The following is an 18,356-nucleotide window of genomic DNA, read 5'->3' on the forward strand; positions in this document are numbered from 1 at the left end:
CGAGCCCCGCATCAGCTCCCTGCTCAGCAGGAGCCTGCTTTTCCCTCTCCCTCTCCCTCTGCCCCTCCCCCTGCTTGTGCTCTCTCTGTCAAATAAATAAAATCTATTTTTAAAACTCCCGACATAGGAATTTATGAGGAGGCAATTTCAACCCACAGCAGAATCCGAAGACTTGAGTTCAGAAAGAATACACTTGGGGGAGAAAGTGTCTTTTATTCTGGTTATAAAAACAGTGCAATAAAATAATGATTCTAGGAGTCCTCTTTTTTTTTTTTTTTTAAGATTTTTATTTATTTATTGAGAGAGAGACAGTGAGAGAGAGCATGAGCGAGGAGAAGGTCAGAGGGAGAAGCAGACTCCCCGTGGAGCTGGGAGCCCGATGCGGGGCTCAATCCCGGGACTCCGGGATCATGACCTGAGCCAAAGGCAGTCGTACAACCAACTGAGCCACCCAGCCATCCCTAGGAGTCCTCCTTTTAAATACGAAGTGTAAGTTGTTCCTCCTTCCTCCGAAGATGGTATCCCACATACTCAGGCTGCATCTTCGTGGAAACCGCACGTGCAGCTGGTGGCCTCATCTCAGGCTTGCGCCTCTCTTGCCCCACAGCTCGGCGGTGGGTGGGCGGTCGGGAACTTCCCCAGCACATCTCGTCCATACAGGCTCTGCTGTGACAACTCCCGTTTTCTCTCAGGTGAGGAGGTGGCGGTGTCTGCTGTCCCGTGGGAGTCTCAGAATAGAGCCTGGTGGGCCTCAGTGTGCGAAAGCCCCGGCTGGGTTGTCTGTGCTTGAGACACGAGGGCAGACCAGCAAATGCACATGAGGCGTGCTGGAAGACGATGTAATACTCCGAAGCAGGCTCGTGGCGTTGCTGCAGCCTTGTTTTCCGTCCTGTGAGATAGGGAGTACAGGCCCTGACTGGTGAGGGGCGAGGGGAAAACTCACTGTGACCCCAGGCCCGGCACATGACAGACATTCAGTGTTCCGCTTCTGATGTTTCTCCACGAGAACAGCCAAGGATCCCCTGACAAGCTCTGTTTTGTCATCGAGGAAAACCTGCAGATGCCACTGCCCACGCATCGGGGTGCTGCGGCCAGATCCAAAGGGTCTGATTTTGTTTTTTAAGATTTTACTTATTTATTTGACAGAGAGAGATCACAAGTAGGCAGAGAGGCAGGCAGAGACAGAGGGTTATAAGCAGGCTCGCCACTGAGTTGAGAACCTAATGTGGGGCTCGATCCCAGGACCCTGAGATCACTACCTGAGCTGAAGGCAGAGGCTCAACCCACTGAGCCACCCAGGCACCCCTAAAGAGTCTGATTATTGCAAGAGTCAAGGCCACGGAGAAACTGGATCCCTCAGACCCTGCTCAGGGAGAGGAGTACGGGCAACCCTTTGGAAAACGAGATAACTTGCACGTCCGTCACCTGCAGAGTGGGTAAACAGAACGTGGTCCGTCTGTGCAGTGGGATGTGATTTGGTGCCGAGACACGAGGTGCTGATGCACGGTATGCTGAACCTTGAAAACGTGAGGGTAAGTGAGAGACTAGGCACCACATCTCATAGGATTCCCATTTTTATGAAATGCCCAGAATAAGCAATTCATGGAAACCAAGTAAATTAGTGGTTGGGGGAGGGGGACAGAGGGAGGTGATGCTGATGGTGTGGAGTCTCTTCCTAACATAATGAAAACATTCTAAGCTGGTTATGGTGATGGTGGCACACATCTGTAGATACACCAAAAACCACTGAATTGTGTTAATTGGTTAATTGTGTAGCATGTGAATTACATCTTATTGATAAAGCTTTATTAGCTGCCGAAAAATAAGCAAAGAAAATGACATCCCACATTTCTAAGCTTACCCTGTAGTAGTGCTATAAATGTGTTGTGTTTATAAGTTTATGTCTTATTTTGTACCCACTGTCTACCTCAGCCTGAATTAAGTGATTTACAAGCCGTTTTCTCAAATCCTTCCAACCCCCTGCCAGTAGCTAGCGTGCAGAGAAGGAAGGTAAAGGTTAGGTTGCGCAGAGTCCCACCTCATCCAGAGAACGTGGCTTCAAGGCTGGATCTGTGCGGCTACCGGCCCGCCTCATTGCTGCACACATTGCTTTATTCAAGTGGAAATTAACTAGTGCAGAAGGTGCACCAGTACCCCTGGTTCCCTGAGCACTGAATGATTCGTTTCTCATCCTCCCCAGGGCAGCTTGCGCAAAGTCCAAGAGCTAGTCTTGGCAGCTTACACAGAGGCAACAAGCCTAGAAGGTACAGCATATATTCTGGGGGGCAGTAAGTAATCAAGTACCCCAGGTTGGGCTCCCTGCTCAGAGGGGAGTCTGCTTCTCCCTCTGCCTCTGCCTGCAGCTGCCCCCACTTGTGCACACGTGCGCTCTCTCTCTCTCTCTCTCTCTCTGTGTCAAATAAAAAGAGGAAAAAAAATATAGGATGTGTCCATGACCTCACCACGTTTCTGATCTGAAAGTTGAGGTGCTAGTTGGGAAAGTCTGATATCTTGAAAATCAGAATGGGGAACTTTGGGAGAACTCACTTATATGGTTGCCATTTTGAATAGTTTTTCTACATCATCTTTACTAAAGGCTTTTAAAATACATCTGGTTTTAGTATTCTTTTGTGACATTTTTACATTTATCAAAAGCTATACAAGGAACCCTAATGGCGTCTTAATGAGACTTGAACTGTCTTGTACTGTTGGGGTGACATCCCACTAGTCTCCCCAACCACTGCTGTAACCCCAGCCTCCAACTGCGCTTTGATTGTCTTGGTTAGTAGAGTAGTTAAGCTCTCACACATCTCCATGGACAAAAAGCACCATATAAAGGATGGCAAAATTATTTTGAAACTCTAGCAATTCAACTATTAATTTATTTTTTAAAAATTATGAGTAGCTCCTGGGCCCCAGGACTGAGCAAAATCAGTCTGGTTGCTTGCTGCCTTGTGAAGATAACCAAATGATCATGTAAAAAGTGAAATTATGACTATGAGTCAACAGCAGAGTGCCAGGAGATCATATACCAAGTAGATCTGACCCAGATGGGGATTCAGGGAGAGAATCTCTGAGGAGATTATTTTCAAGCTGATATCAGATATTAAAAAGCTAAGTGGGTGTAGGGGTAATTGCATTCTAGAAGGGGACCTGCAGGAACAAAGGCCCATGGTGGGAAGGAGGCGGGCTCATCTGAGTACAGTGGTGGCTTAGGTGTAGTGGGCACAGGATGCTTTGCCTTGGAAACCAGGTATAACATCAGATTTTTATAGACTTTTATTTATTTATTTATTTGATAGACCGAGAGAGATCACAAGTAGGCAGAAGGCAGGCAGAGAGAGAGGGGGAAGCAGGCTCCCTGCTGAGCAGAGAGCCCGATGTGGGGCTCGATCCCAGGACCCTGAAATCATGACCTGAGCTGAAGGCAGAGGCTTAAGCCACTGAGCCCCCCAGGCGCCCCAACATCAGATTTTAGTTCTGAGATCTTTCTGTCCCCTTGGAAGAGCTAAAAGGGGATTGGGAAGAGAGTTGAAAGTCTGTGGTGATAGATCAGGCAAGAGACTGTAAAGAACAGAAGTTAAACGTGAGAATTTAAAACTTCACACAACTGCTTCTAGAGCTGCTGACTGACAGATTTAGGCCTTTATTATTAAACTTGAGGTTTTCATAAGTTCCCTAATTTTGAGGTAAATGAGTTTTAAGTTACAAATTTATGAATATAGCATTTGATACTGAATTTACAACATTTACTTAAGTATTCTGTGAGTAAATTGCTTGGTGCTAAAAATCATGTTTGTCCAGTTTATGTTTGAATAAGTGTGTTTAAGCACATGTAACTCCATCTACAACTTTCCCCCTTTTCCTTATGGAAGCATTTTGATTTCGTTTAAATGTATGTAACATGGAACTGGAAAATACCGATCCTTTAGGAATATGTTAGGGCACCAGATGAGAAAAATATGCAGCCAAGAATATTATATCCAGCTAGACTGTCATTGAAAGTAGAAGGAGAGAGAAAAACTTCCAGGACAAACATAAACTAAAAGAATTTGCGATCACCAAACCAGCCCCACAAGAACTACTGAAAGGGGTCCTCTAAGCAAAGAGAGAGTCTAAAAGTAACATAGACCAGAAAGAAACAGAGAGAATACACAGTAACAGGCAATACAGTGTCACTAAATTCATATCTTTCAATAGTTACCCTGAACATAAATCGCCTAAACGCCCCAATCAAAAGACACAGGGTATCTGATTGGATAAAAACCAAGACCCATGGTGGGGCACCTGGGTGGCTCAGTGGGTTAAGCCTCTGCCCTCTGCTCAGATCATGATCTCAGGGTCCTGGGATTGAGCCCCGCATCAGGCTCTCTGCTCATCAGGGAGGCTGCTTCCCCTCTCCCTCCTCCTCTCTCTCTCTGCCTACTTGTGATCTCTCTCTCTCTCTGTCAAATAAATAAATCTTAAAAAAAAAAAAAAGACCCATCGATTTGCTGTCTGCAAGAGATTTGTTTTAGACAGAAAGACACCTCCAGATTGAAAATGAGGGCAATAGAAAGCAATTTATCATGCTAATGGATATCAAAAGAAAGCTGGGAGGCACCTGGGTGGCTCAGTTGTTAAGCTTCTGCCTTTGGCTCAGGTCATGACCCCGGGGTCGTGAGATTGAGCCCTGCATTGGGCTCCCTGCTTGGCAGGAAGCCTGCTTCTCCCTCTCTCACTCCCCCTGCTTCTGTTCCCTCTCTTGCTGTGTCTCTCTCTGTCAAATAAATAAATAAAATCTTTTTCTAAAAAAAAATGAATGAATGGGTCAACCAGGAAATTAAAGAATAATTGAAAAAAATCATGGAAACAAATGATAACGAAAACACAATGGTTCAAAATCTGTGGGATGCAGCAAAGGCAGTCCTGAGAGGAAAGTATATAGTGATAAAAGCCTTTCTCAAGAAACGGAAAGTTCTCAAATATACAACCTAACCCTACACCTAAAGGAGCTGGAGAAAGAACAGCAAAGAAAGCCAAACCCCCTAGGAGAAGAGAAATAAAGATCAGAGCAGAAATCAATGAAATAGAAACCAAAACAACAGTATCAACGAAATCAGATCAATAGATCAGTTGATCAACAGATCAACGAAACTAGGAGCTAGTTCTTTGAAAAGAATCATTAAGATTGATAACCCCCTGGCCAGACTTATCAAAAAGAAAAGAGAAAGGACTTAAATTAATAAAACCATGAATGGAAGAGATCACAACCAACACCAAAGAAATACAATTACAAGACCATTTTATGAGCAACTATATGCCAACAAATTAAGTAATCTGGAAGAAATGGATGCATTCCTAGAAACCTGCAAACTACCAAAACTGAATGAACCAGGAAGGAAGAACTAGAAAACCTGAATGGAGCCATAACCAACAAGAAAATTGAAGCAGTCATCAAAAATCTTCCAAGAAACAAGAGCCCAGGGCCAGATGGCTTCCTGGGGGAATTCTACCAAACATTTAAAGAAGAATTAATACCTATTCTTCTGAAACTGTTCCAAAAAATAGAAATGGAAGGAAAGTTTCCAGACTCATTTTATGAGGCCAGCATTACCTTGATCCCCAAACCAGACAAAGACCCCATCAAAAAGGAAAGTTACAGACCAATATCCCTGATGTACATGGATGCAAAAATTCTCACCAAAATACTAGACAATAGGATCCAACAGTACATTAAAAGGATTATTCACCATGACCAAGTGGGATTTATTCCAGGACTGCAAGGTTGGTTGAACATCTGCAAATCAATCAGTGTGATACAACACATCAATAAAAGAAAGAACCAGAACAATAGAATCCTTTCAAGAGATGCAGAAAAAGCATCTGACAAATCACAGTATCATTTCTTAATCAAAACTCTTAACACTGCAGGGAAAGAGGAAACATACCTCAATATCATCGAAGCCATCTATGAAAAACCCACTGTGAATATCACTCTCAATGGGGAAAAACTGAGAACTTTTTCCCTAAGGTCAGGAACATGGCAGGAATATACACTATCACCACTGCTATTCAACATAGTACTAGAAGTCCTAGCTTCGGGACTAGGACAACAAAAAGAAATGAAGGCATTCACATGGGCAAAGAAAAAGTCAAACTCTCACTCTTTGCAGATGATACGATACTGTGGAAAACCCAAAAGACTCCACTCCAAATCTGCTAGAACTCATACAGGAATTCAGTAAAGTGGTAGGATTTAAAATCAATGCAGGAAATCAGTTGCATTTCTTTACACCAACAACAAGACAGAAGAAAGAGTAATTAAGGAGTTGATCGGCACCCAAAACTATAAGATAACTAGGAATAAACCTAACCAAAGAGGCAAAGAATCTGTACTCGGAAAACTATAAAGTACTCATGAAAGAAATTGAGGAAGACACAAAGAAATGAAAAACCATTTCATGCTCATGAATTGGAAGAATAAATTTTGTTAAAATATCTAATGTACCTAGAACAATGTATACATTTAATGCAATTCCTATCAAAATACCATCAATTTTTTCCCACAGAAATGGAACAAATAATCCTAAAATATGTAGGGAACCAAAAACGACCCCGAATAGCCAGACACATGTTGATAAAGAAAAGCAAAGCTGGGAGCATCACAATTCTGGACTTCAAGCTCTATTATAAAACTGTAATCATCTAAAGACAGCATGGTACTGGCACAAAAACAGACACAGATCAATGGAACAGACTAGAGAGCCCAGAAATGGACCCTCAACTAATCTTCAACAAAGCAGGAAAGAGTGTCCAATGGAAAAAATACAGTCTCTTCAACAAATGGTGCTGGGAAAATTGGACAGCCACATGCACAAGAATGAAACTGGACCATTTCCTGACACCACACACAAAAATAGACTCAAATTGGATGCAAGACCTAAATGTGAGAAAGGAATCCATCAAAATCCTTGAGCAGAACACAGGCGGAAACCTCTTCAACCTCAGTCTCAGCAACTTCTTCCTAGAAACATCGCCAAAGGCAAGGGAAGCAGAGCAAAAATGAACTATTAGGACTTCATCAAGATCAGAACCTTATGCACAGCAAAGGAAACCGTCCACAAAACCAAAAGACAACTGACAGAATGGGAGAAGATACTTGCAATTGACATATCAGATAAAGGGCTAGTATCCAAAATCTATAAAGAACCTTTTACTCAACACCCAAAGAACAAATAATCCAATCAAGAAATGGGCAGAGGACATGAACAGACATTTCTACAAAGAAGACATCCAGATAGCCGACAGACACATGAAGAAATGTCCAATGTCACTCGGCATCAAGGAAATACAAATCAAAACCACAGTGAGAAACCACCTCACGCCAGTCAGAATGGCTAAAAATAACAAGTCAGGAAACGACAGATGTTGGCGAGGATGCGGAGAAAGGGGAACCCTCCTATACTGTTGATGGGAATGCAAGCTGGTGCAGCCACTCTGGAAAACAGCATGGAGATTCCTCAAAACGCTGAAAATAGGGGTGCCTGGGTGGCTCAGTGGGTTAAGCCTCTGCCTTGCACTTGGATCATGATCTCAGGGTCCTGGGATCGAGCCCCGAGTAGGGCTCTCTGCTGAGCGGGGAGCCTGCTTCCCCCCCCCTCTCTCTGTCTGCCTCTCTGCCTCCTTGTGATCTCTCTCTCTCTCAAATAAATAAATAAAATCTTAAAAAAAAAAAAAGTTGAAAATAGAGCTATCCCATGACCTAGCAATCGCACTACTGGGTATTTACCCTAAAGATAGAAACATAGTGATCCGAAGGGGCATGTGCACCCAAATGTTCATAGCAGCAATGTCCACAAGAGCCAAACTATGGAAAGAGCCCAGATGTCCATCAACAGATAATCAGATAAAGAAGAAGTGGTCTATATACACAATGGAATACTACACAGCCATCGAGAGAAATGGAATTTTGCCATCTGCAATGACATGGATGGAACTAGAGCATATCATGCTTAGTGAAATAAGTCAATCAGAGAAAGACAATTGTCATATGATCTCCCTGATACGTGGAATTTAAGCAACAAGGCAGAGGATCACAGGAAAATGGAACAGGACAAAACCAGAGAGGGAGACAGTCCATAAGAGACTCGTAATCTCAGGAAACAAACTGAGGGTTGCTGGGGTGGAGGCAGGTGGGAGGAATGGGGTGCCTGGGTGATGGACAGTGAGGAGGGTACGTGCTGGGGTGAGTGCTGTGAAGTGTGTAAGACTGATGATTCACAGACCTGTACCCTGAAACAAATAATGTACTCTATGTTAATAAATTTAGAAATCTAAAAAATTAAATAAAATTGAAAAAAACTGTTAGGAAGATGTTAAAACAGGAATGATATTATAAAATGCCAAATAACCTCTAAAGGCAGGTGTCTGTGGTTTGAGTAGATAATTGAGATAGTAAATGTCAGACTATGAGAGGAGATCAGCTTGGAACTTTCCTTAGAAAGAAGTTAGTGTTTGGGAGAGCATAAATGTTTCTTTTTCATTTCTTCAGTAGGCTCCACAGCCAATGTGAGGCTTGAACTCGTGACTCTGAGATCAAAACTCGCATACTCTACCAGCTGAGCCAGCCAGGCACCCCTAATGTTTTTATTTTAGTTATTAACTAATAGAAGCTTTCTCCCACCTCCTTTTTAAAAGATTTTCTGTATTTATTTTGAGAAAGAGTGTGAGCAGGGGGAGGGGCTGGAAGAGAGGGAGAGAGAATCTCAAGCAGACCCCTCCTCTGAGTGCAGAGCCCATCTTGGGGCTCCCTGGGGCTCGATCCTGTGTCCTCGAGATCACACCCTGAGCTGGACTCAAGAGTCAGACGCTCAACCGAATGAGCCCACCGCCCCCCCAACCAGATGCCTAGAAGCTTTCTTTTCTACTTACTTAAAAATCCTGGATTTTGAACTGTGGTCTGTGTTATTTTTTTTTTTTAAAGATTTTATTTATTTATTTGACAGAGAGAAATCACAAGTAGATGGAGAGGCAGGCAGAGAGAGAGAGAGAGAGAGAGGGAAGCAGGCTCTCCGCTGAGCAGAGAGCCCGATGCGGGACTCGATCCCAGGACTCTGAGATCATGACCTGAGCCAAAGGCAGTGGCTTAACCCACTGAGCCACCCAGGTGCCCCTGTGGTCTGTGTTATTAATGAAGACTCAGATCTGTTTGGTTTACTTCAAATATCCACTTTAATTTCTGCTGAGATTATGATAGGAGCCAAGATGCTTTGAGATTGCTCACATACTCTAATGGAACTACTATGATTTTAAACCACCAAGAATACTGAATCTAAATGATGTCATTTTAAAACTTTGGATTAAAAAAAGAAAGACATGGGGACGCCTGGGTGGCTCAGTCAGTGAAGTGTCTGCCTTCAGCTCAGGTCATGATCTCGGGGTCCCGGGATTGAGCCCTGCGTCGTTCTTCCCGCTGATTGGGGAGTCTGCTTCTCTCTCTGCCTGCTGCTCCCCCTGCTTGTGCTCTCTCTATCTCTCAAATAAATAAAATCTTTTTAAAAAATAAAATAATGAGGCGCCTGGGTGGCTCAGTGGGTTAAGCCGCTGCCTTCGGCTCAGGTCATGATCTCAGGGTCCTGGGATCAAGTCCCGCATCGGGCTCTCTGCTCAGCAGGGAGCCTGCTTCCTCCTCTCTCTCTCTCTCTGCCTGCGTCTCTGCCTACTTGTGATCTCTCTCTGTCAAATAAATAAATAAAATCTTTAAAAATAAAATAAAATAAAATAAAATAATGAAACGAAAGACATGCACCCCTTTTGGGAGTATAACATGACACTCCCTTTCTTAGATGCGTTTGACTAAATGTACTTCTGACCCTAAGGAAATGTGCACAGAATCCATGGTAACAGCGCTCCCCACGGCATTATTTGTGACAGCAGGAAAATGGGGAGCAGCCTCGGTGTCCGAGGGGTATTATAGGAAAGTTCAGATTATTACATACCATAGAATACCGAGGGGTATTATAGGAAAGTTCAGATTATTACATACCATAGAATAGTAGTCGGACATTTTAAAAAAAAAAAGTATGAAAAGTGTATGAAATTCTCACAAAATGTTTATGATATGAAAAGAACAGGATATGAGATTATAAACAGCATGATCAAGCATATATAAAATAGTATATGCACAGAGAAGTGCTTACAGTGGTTAATTCTAAATTGTAGAATTCTGGGTAATTTTGACTTTTATATAAAGAATAAGTTTTATTCATTTGCAGGTATAAGGTTATTTTATACACTGAGAGCCTATTATCAACCCTTTTTAATTTTTTTTTAAAGATTTTGTTTATTTATTTGACAGACAGAGATCACAAGCAGGCAGAGAGGCAGGCAGAGAGAGGAGGAAGCAGGCTCCTGGCTGAGCAGAGAGCCCAATGCGGGGCTCGATCTCAGGACCCTGAGATCATGACCTGAGCCGAAGGCAGAGACTTTAACCTACTGAGCCACCCAGGCACCCTTATTTTTTTTTTTTTTTAAGAATTTTTATAGGGGCGCCTGGGTGGCTTGGTGGGTTGGGCCTCTGCCTTCGGCTCAGGTCATGGTCTCAGGGTCCTGGGATCGAGCTCTCCACTCTGCGGGGAGCCTGCTTCCCCTCTCTCTCTGCCTGCCTCTCTGCCTGCTTGTTATTGATCTCTCTCTCTCTGTCAAATAAATAAATAAAATCTGGAAAAAAAAAGATTTTTAAAATTTATTTGACAGAGCACAAACGGGAAACAGTAGAGGCAGAGGGAGAAACAGGCTCCGTGCCAAGCAGGGAGCCTGGGACCATGACTTGAGCTGAAGGCAGATGCTTAACTGACTGAGCCGCCCAGGGACCCTGAAAAAGAACTACTTCCAAAAAATGACTGGAAACAACTGGTGTTTGCATAGTTACCACCTGCCAGCCCCTTTCTAGATGATCATAGCTCTATTTTACTCTAGCTTAGAGAGGCAAATCACACAATTACTTGATTGTCTCTCTATAACCTACAAAGTGCCCTGAAGTACGTCTGCTTCTCCTGGGTAACTACCCTCCAGGAGCGGGGCGGGCGAGGCTGACCGAGCTCCCGGACAAGCTGTTCTCTTGGGTTGGGTCGGGTCTGGAGAACACTGCTGACCGAATCTATTTGGACTGGACAGATTAAAATGAGTTTTCCCAAACACCGTGGCAGTGGAAAAGCTGTGTTGGAATGCAGTTATTTAAAAAGCAATCTCAATCAGAAAACAGCTTATGACGCTTTTTAAAAAGATCTATGTAGAACTTAATTCAGGAAAAAAAACATTGACCTAATGTAGCTTATGCTTTTCTCCCATGATTTATAAATACAAGGTATATACTGAAAAAATTTTACAACCATTTTTGTTAATCATTTCCTGAATTATGTTCTTCCTGGATTGTTTATTCTTTTAATCTTTCTTTTTATTAGAATGAATTTTTAAATTAAGTAACAAAAGTCAGAACTCATGCAAATTATTATTTTAAAAGTACAGTTTTAACTTTATCACATTTTCTTTTTCTTTTTTTTTTTTTTAAATATTTTATTTATTTATTTGACAGAGAGAGATCACAAGTAGGCAGAGAGGCAGGCAGAGAGAGAGGAGGAAGCAGGCTCCCTGCTGAGCAGAGAGCCCGATGCGGGACTCGATCCCAGGACTCTGAGATCATGACCTGAGCCGAAGGCAGCGGCTTAACCCACTGAGCCACCCAGGCGCCCCATACTTTATCACATTTTCAAATGACTGGTCTACCGTCCTCAGGTCTGTAAAAAAAAATTGAAAGAGGTAATGGTTGATTTATATACCAATCAATGTACAGTTAAATAAACAGGAAGCCAAAACTTTCAAGAAAAATACCCTAATTTCCTATAATTATTAAAAGATTTGTGGATAAGAAGAATTCAATATATAGAAGAATGTACATGTTAAATGCTTTTCCTTTTCCACTGATGGAGTCAGACGGAAGGTGAGGAAACAGTGTGTTTTCTTGAAACAACAAAACACTGCTTCTCATCCGTGTCCCACCGCCGTGACCGACCCTCCCAGGCAGCCCGGACAGAACCCCCGTGAGGTACACTGTGTCTCTGCATGGAATTAACTGCAGGAGGGGGCCACGGTGTCGTGCCTCAGTTTGGGGACACTGACAAACTGAGAACGTCTCCGACATTTTGGGTTCACCGACTCTGCCTCCTCCCATCACCCCTCCCCAGGACAGCAACACGGGTTTCAGAGGTTTGCAGAGTCCCCCCCAAGTCTCCGGCACAAGCTGTGAACCCTGACCTAGTGCAACCGGCAGACCCAGATTTATCCAAACATCTCTGTTTAGGTCTTCCTGTTCATCTCAGCAGCAGGACCCCTTTAAACGAACTTGGGTGTTTGACCTCTCAGGCCGCAGGTGCCTCCAACAGTGAGGCTTCCACATCTACTCAATCATTTAACTTGATGCCTAATAGTTCGTGGTTTTGACTAAATTTAAAACAGCAGCTGCATCTGGGTGACGACGGGAAGGACCGGGTTCCTGGGCTGCCACCCCCAGCCTGGAGCGGGCAGTGTCCTCAGCCCTGTCTTACCACCAACTCAGCCCCGCGGGAGGAGGGCTTGGCTGGGAGGCTGGGGGCCAGCTGTGCCCCGAGTGCACCTGCACACAGAGCGCCCCTGCAGTGTTTTGCTCCCCCGGGCAGCTCCCTCGGGCTACCGTTTTCCCGGAAGAGGAGACACAGGTATTTCTAAGTCACTGGGAGGTGAACCAGCCCTGATTTAGCAGGTCAAGTACAGATCATTTGCCCTGACCGAGGACAACAATTGTAAAAGAAAATGGGAAAACAAAGACACCTTAACTATTCGATCAAAATTGGCTTAATTAACCAGAATATTTTGGAAACAAAATATGGGTCAGTATCTTCATAAAATAAGGCTGTGTCTGTCCGCACATCACACGGGCGTAAATCTGGTCTGAGCCCTGAAGTCAAGTACGGGTTTGCAGCTGCAGGATTAAGTGCGACATTTCGCGGGAAAAGAAATGTTTGCATTGTGGGGACAGGCGCGGGACCCTCAGGAACCACCATGAAACTGAGGGCTTAATGCATATGCATTTTCTTTAAATGGTCAGAAATACATGGTCCCCACAAAAACTACTAGTTCTACGCCCCAGCCTCTACTCTGTCCTAACTTGTGCTTTGATTGAAGACTAATTTGAGGGGTAGTAGGGAAAAATACTGTAATAAAAGCCAACTGTTAAATAATAGAGCCTGTGATTTTAAAATACACTTTTTAAGGAATTATGACGAGGAGCATTCCAGTTGGTCTGTTTAGAAAAGAACACTTGTAAACGTCTTCTATTATTCCTGAAGGTTTTCTATGTAGGATGAAGGCAGTAATCCCCACAGTGAACGAATATGGGACCGTATTTTTCAAGATGAAAGCAATCAAAAGATAATGCAAAAGGCAAACATATTTACCTCCCTGCTGATGACCACTTGTTCTTTAATGGAACTTTCGATCCCAGCTCGCACCATTAGGTCACTGACATTCTTCTGGAGATCCTCAATGCGACTTCCCATTTCTTCCAGTACAAGGTCAAGGAGACTTCAAACCACACCTGCTCCTCAAGGGCTACTGATGCAACTCTTAAACCCAGGGACTCACCTCTGGGTCAGCGCAAATTAACCCTTTCTCTGAGGGTTTCGTGGTGTGTCTTTACCCTTCGAAGTGTGAGCCGGGTTCTGAAAACTTGGCTCCCTTTGTGTGGACACAGATTCAGACGCATGAGATGGTCTTTGTAGGTTTAACTATGTTTTAACCAAACTCTAATGAATGAGTTTGTATATATAATGGAAACTAATTCTGTTTAAAACCAACTGTCCTACAGTTTAATTTTACCATGTTTAAGGATAATTTTTCCCTATGAGAACCCATCTGCAGAATCAGAAGTCGAAGTAAGTGATTCCATATGCAAATACTTTACATATAATTCCTAAGGAATGACCTTAATGTTATGAAGTGATCTCTAGCTCCCCAGGTCTTAGGGCAGAAGTTACCATTATCCAGGTTTGCTTGAAGTGGAAACAAACTTGGTATCCTAATTCTGTTTGAATTCATGTCCTAACAAAGCAGTAAGCTGACATTCCTGCTTATGTTTGCAAGTTTCTGATTGGTGGAGTACAAATCTCATTCAGATTTATTTAGGGCTCGGTGGAAAAGCCCCATCTGGGCAGGACTGTGCATTGTGTCCTTGTATTTTATCATTGTCATACAAAATGCCCTGTTTTGCTGGTCCGGCAGGAAGTGATTACCTGTGAGTGGTAATTGCTACATCAGGATAGGGAATGTAAACCCCAGGCAATGCTAGGTCAATCATCCATTAGTAGCAGACAAAAAGATGTCCCCTGATAATTTGAGTTCAAAAGCATCCCAGTATTTGTTATAAGAAAAGGATATCTCTGAGGTTTAATGTTGCAGTCAGAGCTTGAAAATGTTCTTGAAGTTCCTGAAATAGATTTTCTGCCTGAAAAAGTGAACCACAAAACTGAATGTAATATGTATATGCCCCTAGATGTCGGTAGTTAAATTAGATCTATCGCCTTCCTTTTTTAAAATAATATTTACTCTCGATGTACGACATTTTAGCCTCATGGATAGAATCATCCTTAGTTAGATTTCTGACAAGGTGCCGAGGACTTTCCATTCAGACGCTGCGGGGACGAGGAGCCCAACGCGTAACAGGGTCAAGCCGGGCTGCCCTCCCGCTCCCCGCAAAAACTAGCTCGAACCGATCCCGCACCTGCATGTAGGCGTTACAACTACCGATGGGCAGCAGGGGACGCGGGAGACTGTGACAACTCGGGGCACCCCCGCGAGTCCCCGCGGAGCGCGGAAGCGGCGGCCGCAGCACCTGCCCGCGGCCTCCCTCGGGCCGCCCTGAGCGGGGGTTGCGGACCGTGTCCACCGGCCGCAGAGGCGCGGGTGCGGTCCCTGAGACCAGCCCTGGTCCTGCGGGCTCCGGGGCTTGCAGACCCGCGTGCGCAGTGCGGGGCGCGCGTGACCTCCGCGCGGGGACGACAAAGCCCGGGCGGGGGCCGTCTAGACTCTGCATCTGCAGGTGGAGACGCTGCGGCGCCCTCCCTGCGGACGGGCTCGCCTCGGTTCTTCCTCGCGGGGTCAGGACCGCGGACGAGGAGGAGAAGACAAGCCCCGGCCTGTCAGCCTGGCGTCCCGACGCGCGCCGGCCGGCGTGGCCGCGCGGGCTCCTCCTGCCAATAGGGAGCGGGAAGGGGTGCGGGCCCGAGAGGCTTGCAGGGGAGGGTCGGGGGGAGCCTGCCCGAGTCCCCTCCCGCCACGCCCACCCAGGACCCGCCCTCGGTCCCGGAGGCGGTGCCGGTGTGGAGGGACACGGGGGAGGGGAGGGGAGGGACCCCACTCACCGCGTCGCCCAGCGCGTCCCCGCCGGGGGTTTTGGGTCCCCGCACGTCCATGTCCAGCGGGTCCCAGTGGGCCAGGTGGTTCCCTGCGGACCCGGCGGGCCCTGGGCGTCAGCTGCGCTAAACCCTACAGGTCCCCGCGCGGCGCCGGGCTGCTTGGGGGGGCCGGTCGCCGAGATGCTCAGCCTGGGGGGGGGGGGGGGTTGGGGGGCCCTGGAGGAGCCCCGATGCAGGAGGCAGTGCAGCAGCTCGGGTCCCCAGAAGTGAATTCCCGGGCCGGCGCGGCCGCCTGTGCAGGGACAGGCGAACAAAACCGGGGCGGTTCCCGGGAGGAGGCCGGGGGAGGTGCGGGCTCCTGCAGGCCTGACGGTCAGCTTCCCCGCGGAGGGAGGGGCCGCCTTGTGCAGGGAGGGGCCTCTGCACCTGCTAGGCCGGCGGGGCCAGCCCGGCCTTCTGGATGACAAGATGCACCTCCTGGCCGGCTGCGCGCCCTGGGCACTGGTGACACGCTGGCTGGCTGACCTGGGGGGGGGGGGGGGTGCCAGGCAGGCCTTGCTCACCCTGCCAAGGACTGATTGCTTTGTTTTCATTGCATCAGAGATGAAAGAGGCAGGCAGAGGGATCGTGGCCTTATTACTGTAGTAAAACGCACCCAGTAGCAACTTTACCGTCTTAACAGGTCTGATGGGGGTCCCTCTGGGGTCCGACTGGGGTTCCGACTGCGGGTCCTACTGGGGTCCGACTGAGGGTCCGGCTGGGGGTCCGGCTGGGGGTCCGACTGGGGTCTGGTGCGGCGGCCCTGAGCACATCCACGTCGTATTGTTGTGCCATGGTCCCCACAGCCCTCCTGCAGGGCCCCTTCATCTCCCCAGAGTGGAACTCTGCCCCCACTGCTGGTGACCTCCACGTCCCCCTGCAGGACCCCTGGCACCCACCATCCTCCCTTCTGCCTTTATGTTTCCTGGTCACCTTTGTAAGGAGCTCGGGGAGATGCTGGGGTAACTCAGCTGCTGCCCACACACAGCCCGAGCGTGCCCCCCAGCCCCTCCAGAGGACGGCCATCTCTATACGTCTCTGCCGTTCCTGTGGTCAGCCTTAAAACTGAGACGTGACCAAGTCCTGGCACACTGCCAACATGCGCATCCCTGTTCTGATTTGATTGAGGGGCTGGAAGGAAGATCTCATGACCCGTTCCCTCCTTCCAGCGCCCGTCAGGCCTGTCTGGATTGTGGCTCGTGGGTCACTTCCTGGGTGACCCCCCCCCCCCACAGGACTCTGTTTTTAGCCACTCCCTCAACAATAGGTGAACACCCAGGTTGTTGAATGTGTGTGTGAGACACGTGCAAAGATGCCCAAAGTCGTTAATCATCAGGAGAATGCACATCAGAACCACGGTGAGATCCCAGTTCACACCCACTGCTAGGCTAGAACTGAAACAATGACAGGTGCGGGCAGCAGTGGAGAGGTCGAGCCCTTACAGGTTGCTGATGGACGGCAGCCAGCGTGGAGTTAAAGTTACCGTGGAACTTGAACTCCGCCTCTGGATATGTGCACAGGGAAATGGCAGCAGCACTGTTAGCAATAGCTAAAAAGTGGAAATGGGCGCCTGGCTGGCTCAGGCCGTGAAGTTTGGGACTCTTGATCTCAGGGTTGTGAGTTCGAGACCCCAATTCAGTGCAGAGATTTAAGCATAAAATCTTAAAAAAAAAAAAAAATGGAAACAGCCCAAATGTCCAATACATGATGCACGGACAAGCAGAATGTCGTCCACCGTCCAATGGGCTGTTACTGAGCCAAGGGAAGGAGGCTGGAGGGTACGCAGGGGTGAAGGCTGGGAACGGGGTGCTGAGTGACAGGAACCAGTCACAAAAGGTCATGCCCTGTAGGGTTCCAATTCCATGAAACGTCCAGAATCAGTGAATCCAAGGGGGAAAGCAGACTGGCGGTCGCTGGGGAAGGGAGAGGACGGGCATGGGAGACACTGCTCGGTAGTTAAGAGCTATCTTTGGGGGATAATCTAAGATTAGCTTATGGTGGTGGGCACATAACCCTTGCAGTCAGCTACAGCTCACTGAATCGTGTACATTAAATGGGTGGGTTTACGGTATGTGAATCGTATCTCAGTAAAGCAGCTATTAAAATAATAGCTTTTTAAAAGCATGGCTGTTTTGCTCCTTTTCATGTCTTTCCAAGCATCTTCCCTCTGAGAGGAGCTGAGGAGGAAAGGTGTGCAGCGCGAACACTGGGGTGTGGGAGATGGAGGGGCACGTCTGGGCTACTCCAGGGAAGGGAGGGTGCGGCAGGGAGCTCAAGGGCTAAGCCCTGCGGGAGGGATCCACCGCCTCTGGCCTCCGTTTCTCTTGGAAGAAGGCAGAGCTGGGGAACTGCCAGACGGGGAGGACTCGTGCGGGCTGGTGCGCGTCCTCTCTCAGCCACCGAGCACCCAGCAAACCCTGCTAGGCCGGCGGGGCCAGCCCGGCCTTCTGGAAGACAGGACGCACCTCCCGTGCAAGGGCGGGTCCCCTCGTGGCGGGCTGGGCGCTGGGCACTGCTGACACCCTGGCGGGCGGACCTGGGGGCGGGGGCAGGCCTCGTGAGCATCCTGGGAGTGTGGATTGGGGCGGGGGGGGGGGGGACTCTGGATGCTAATAACCGGTCCTAGCTGAGGTTCCCGTTCCTGCGCACCCCATGCTGGCTATGCCTTCCTTGCTTTTAATTACCGGCAGTAGACAGAACGCAGTGAGCTTGGCCTGGCCCACGGGAGCCTGGGTTGGAAAGGCAGACAAGCAGAGGCTCTTGTCTCTGAAGCCACTGGCCTGTCTCTCCCCTACATGTGCTTCTCTTCCCCAAGGAGCCTGTCTGTGAGTCTACCCAGTCGGGCCTTAGCTCATCTTTCAGTCTAAGCTTCCAGAACCGGCTGACCAA

General features: G+C 47.2%; 1 protein-coding gene across 1 annotated transcript; it reads right to left on the reverse strand.

Annotated features, from left to right (window-relative positions):
* Window positions 1-301: 301 nt before the first annotated feature.
* HSBP1L1 (heat shock factor binding protein 1 like 1) lies at window positions 302-15,746 on the reverse strand. The gene is made up of 4 exons (XM_082700017.1): window positions 15,435-15,746; window positions 14,452-14,518; window positions 13,473-13,582; window positions 302-889 (listed from the first exon to the last, which is right to left on the reverse strand). The coding sequence occupies exons 1-4, from the start codon at window positions 15,483-15,485 to the stop codon at window positions 752-754; spliced, it is 366 nt and encodes a 121-aa protein (XP_082556143.1). The 5' UTR covers window positions 15,486-15,746; the 3' UTR covers window positions 302-751.
* Between the last annotated feature and the right edge of the window lie 2,610 nt (window positions 15,747-18,356).

The sequence above is a fragment of the Mustela nivalis genome (assembly GCF_964662115.1).
Source record: "Mustela nivalis genome assembly, chromosome: 14".
In the NCBI taxonomy this organism is placed as follows: domain Eukaryota; kingdom Metazoa; phylum Chordata; class Mammalia; order Carnivora; family Mustelidae; genus Mustela; species Mustela nivalis.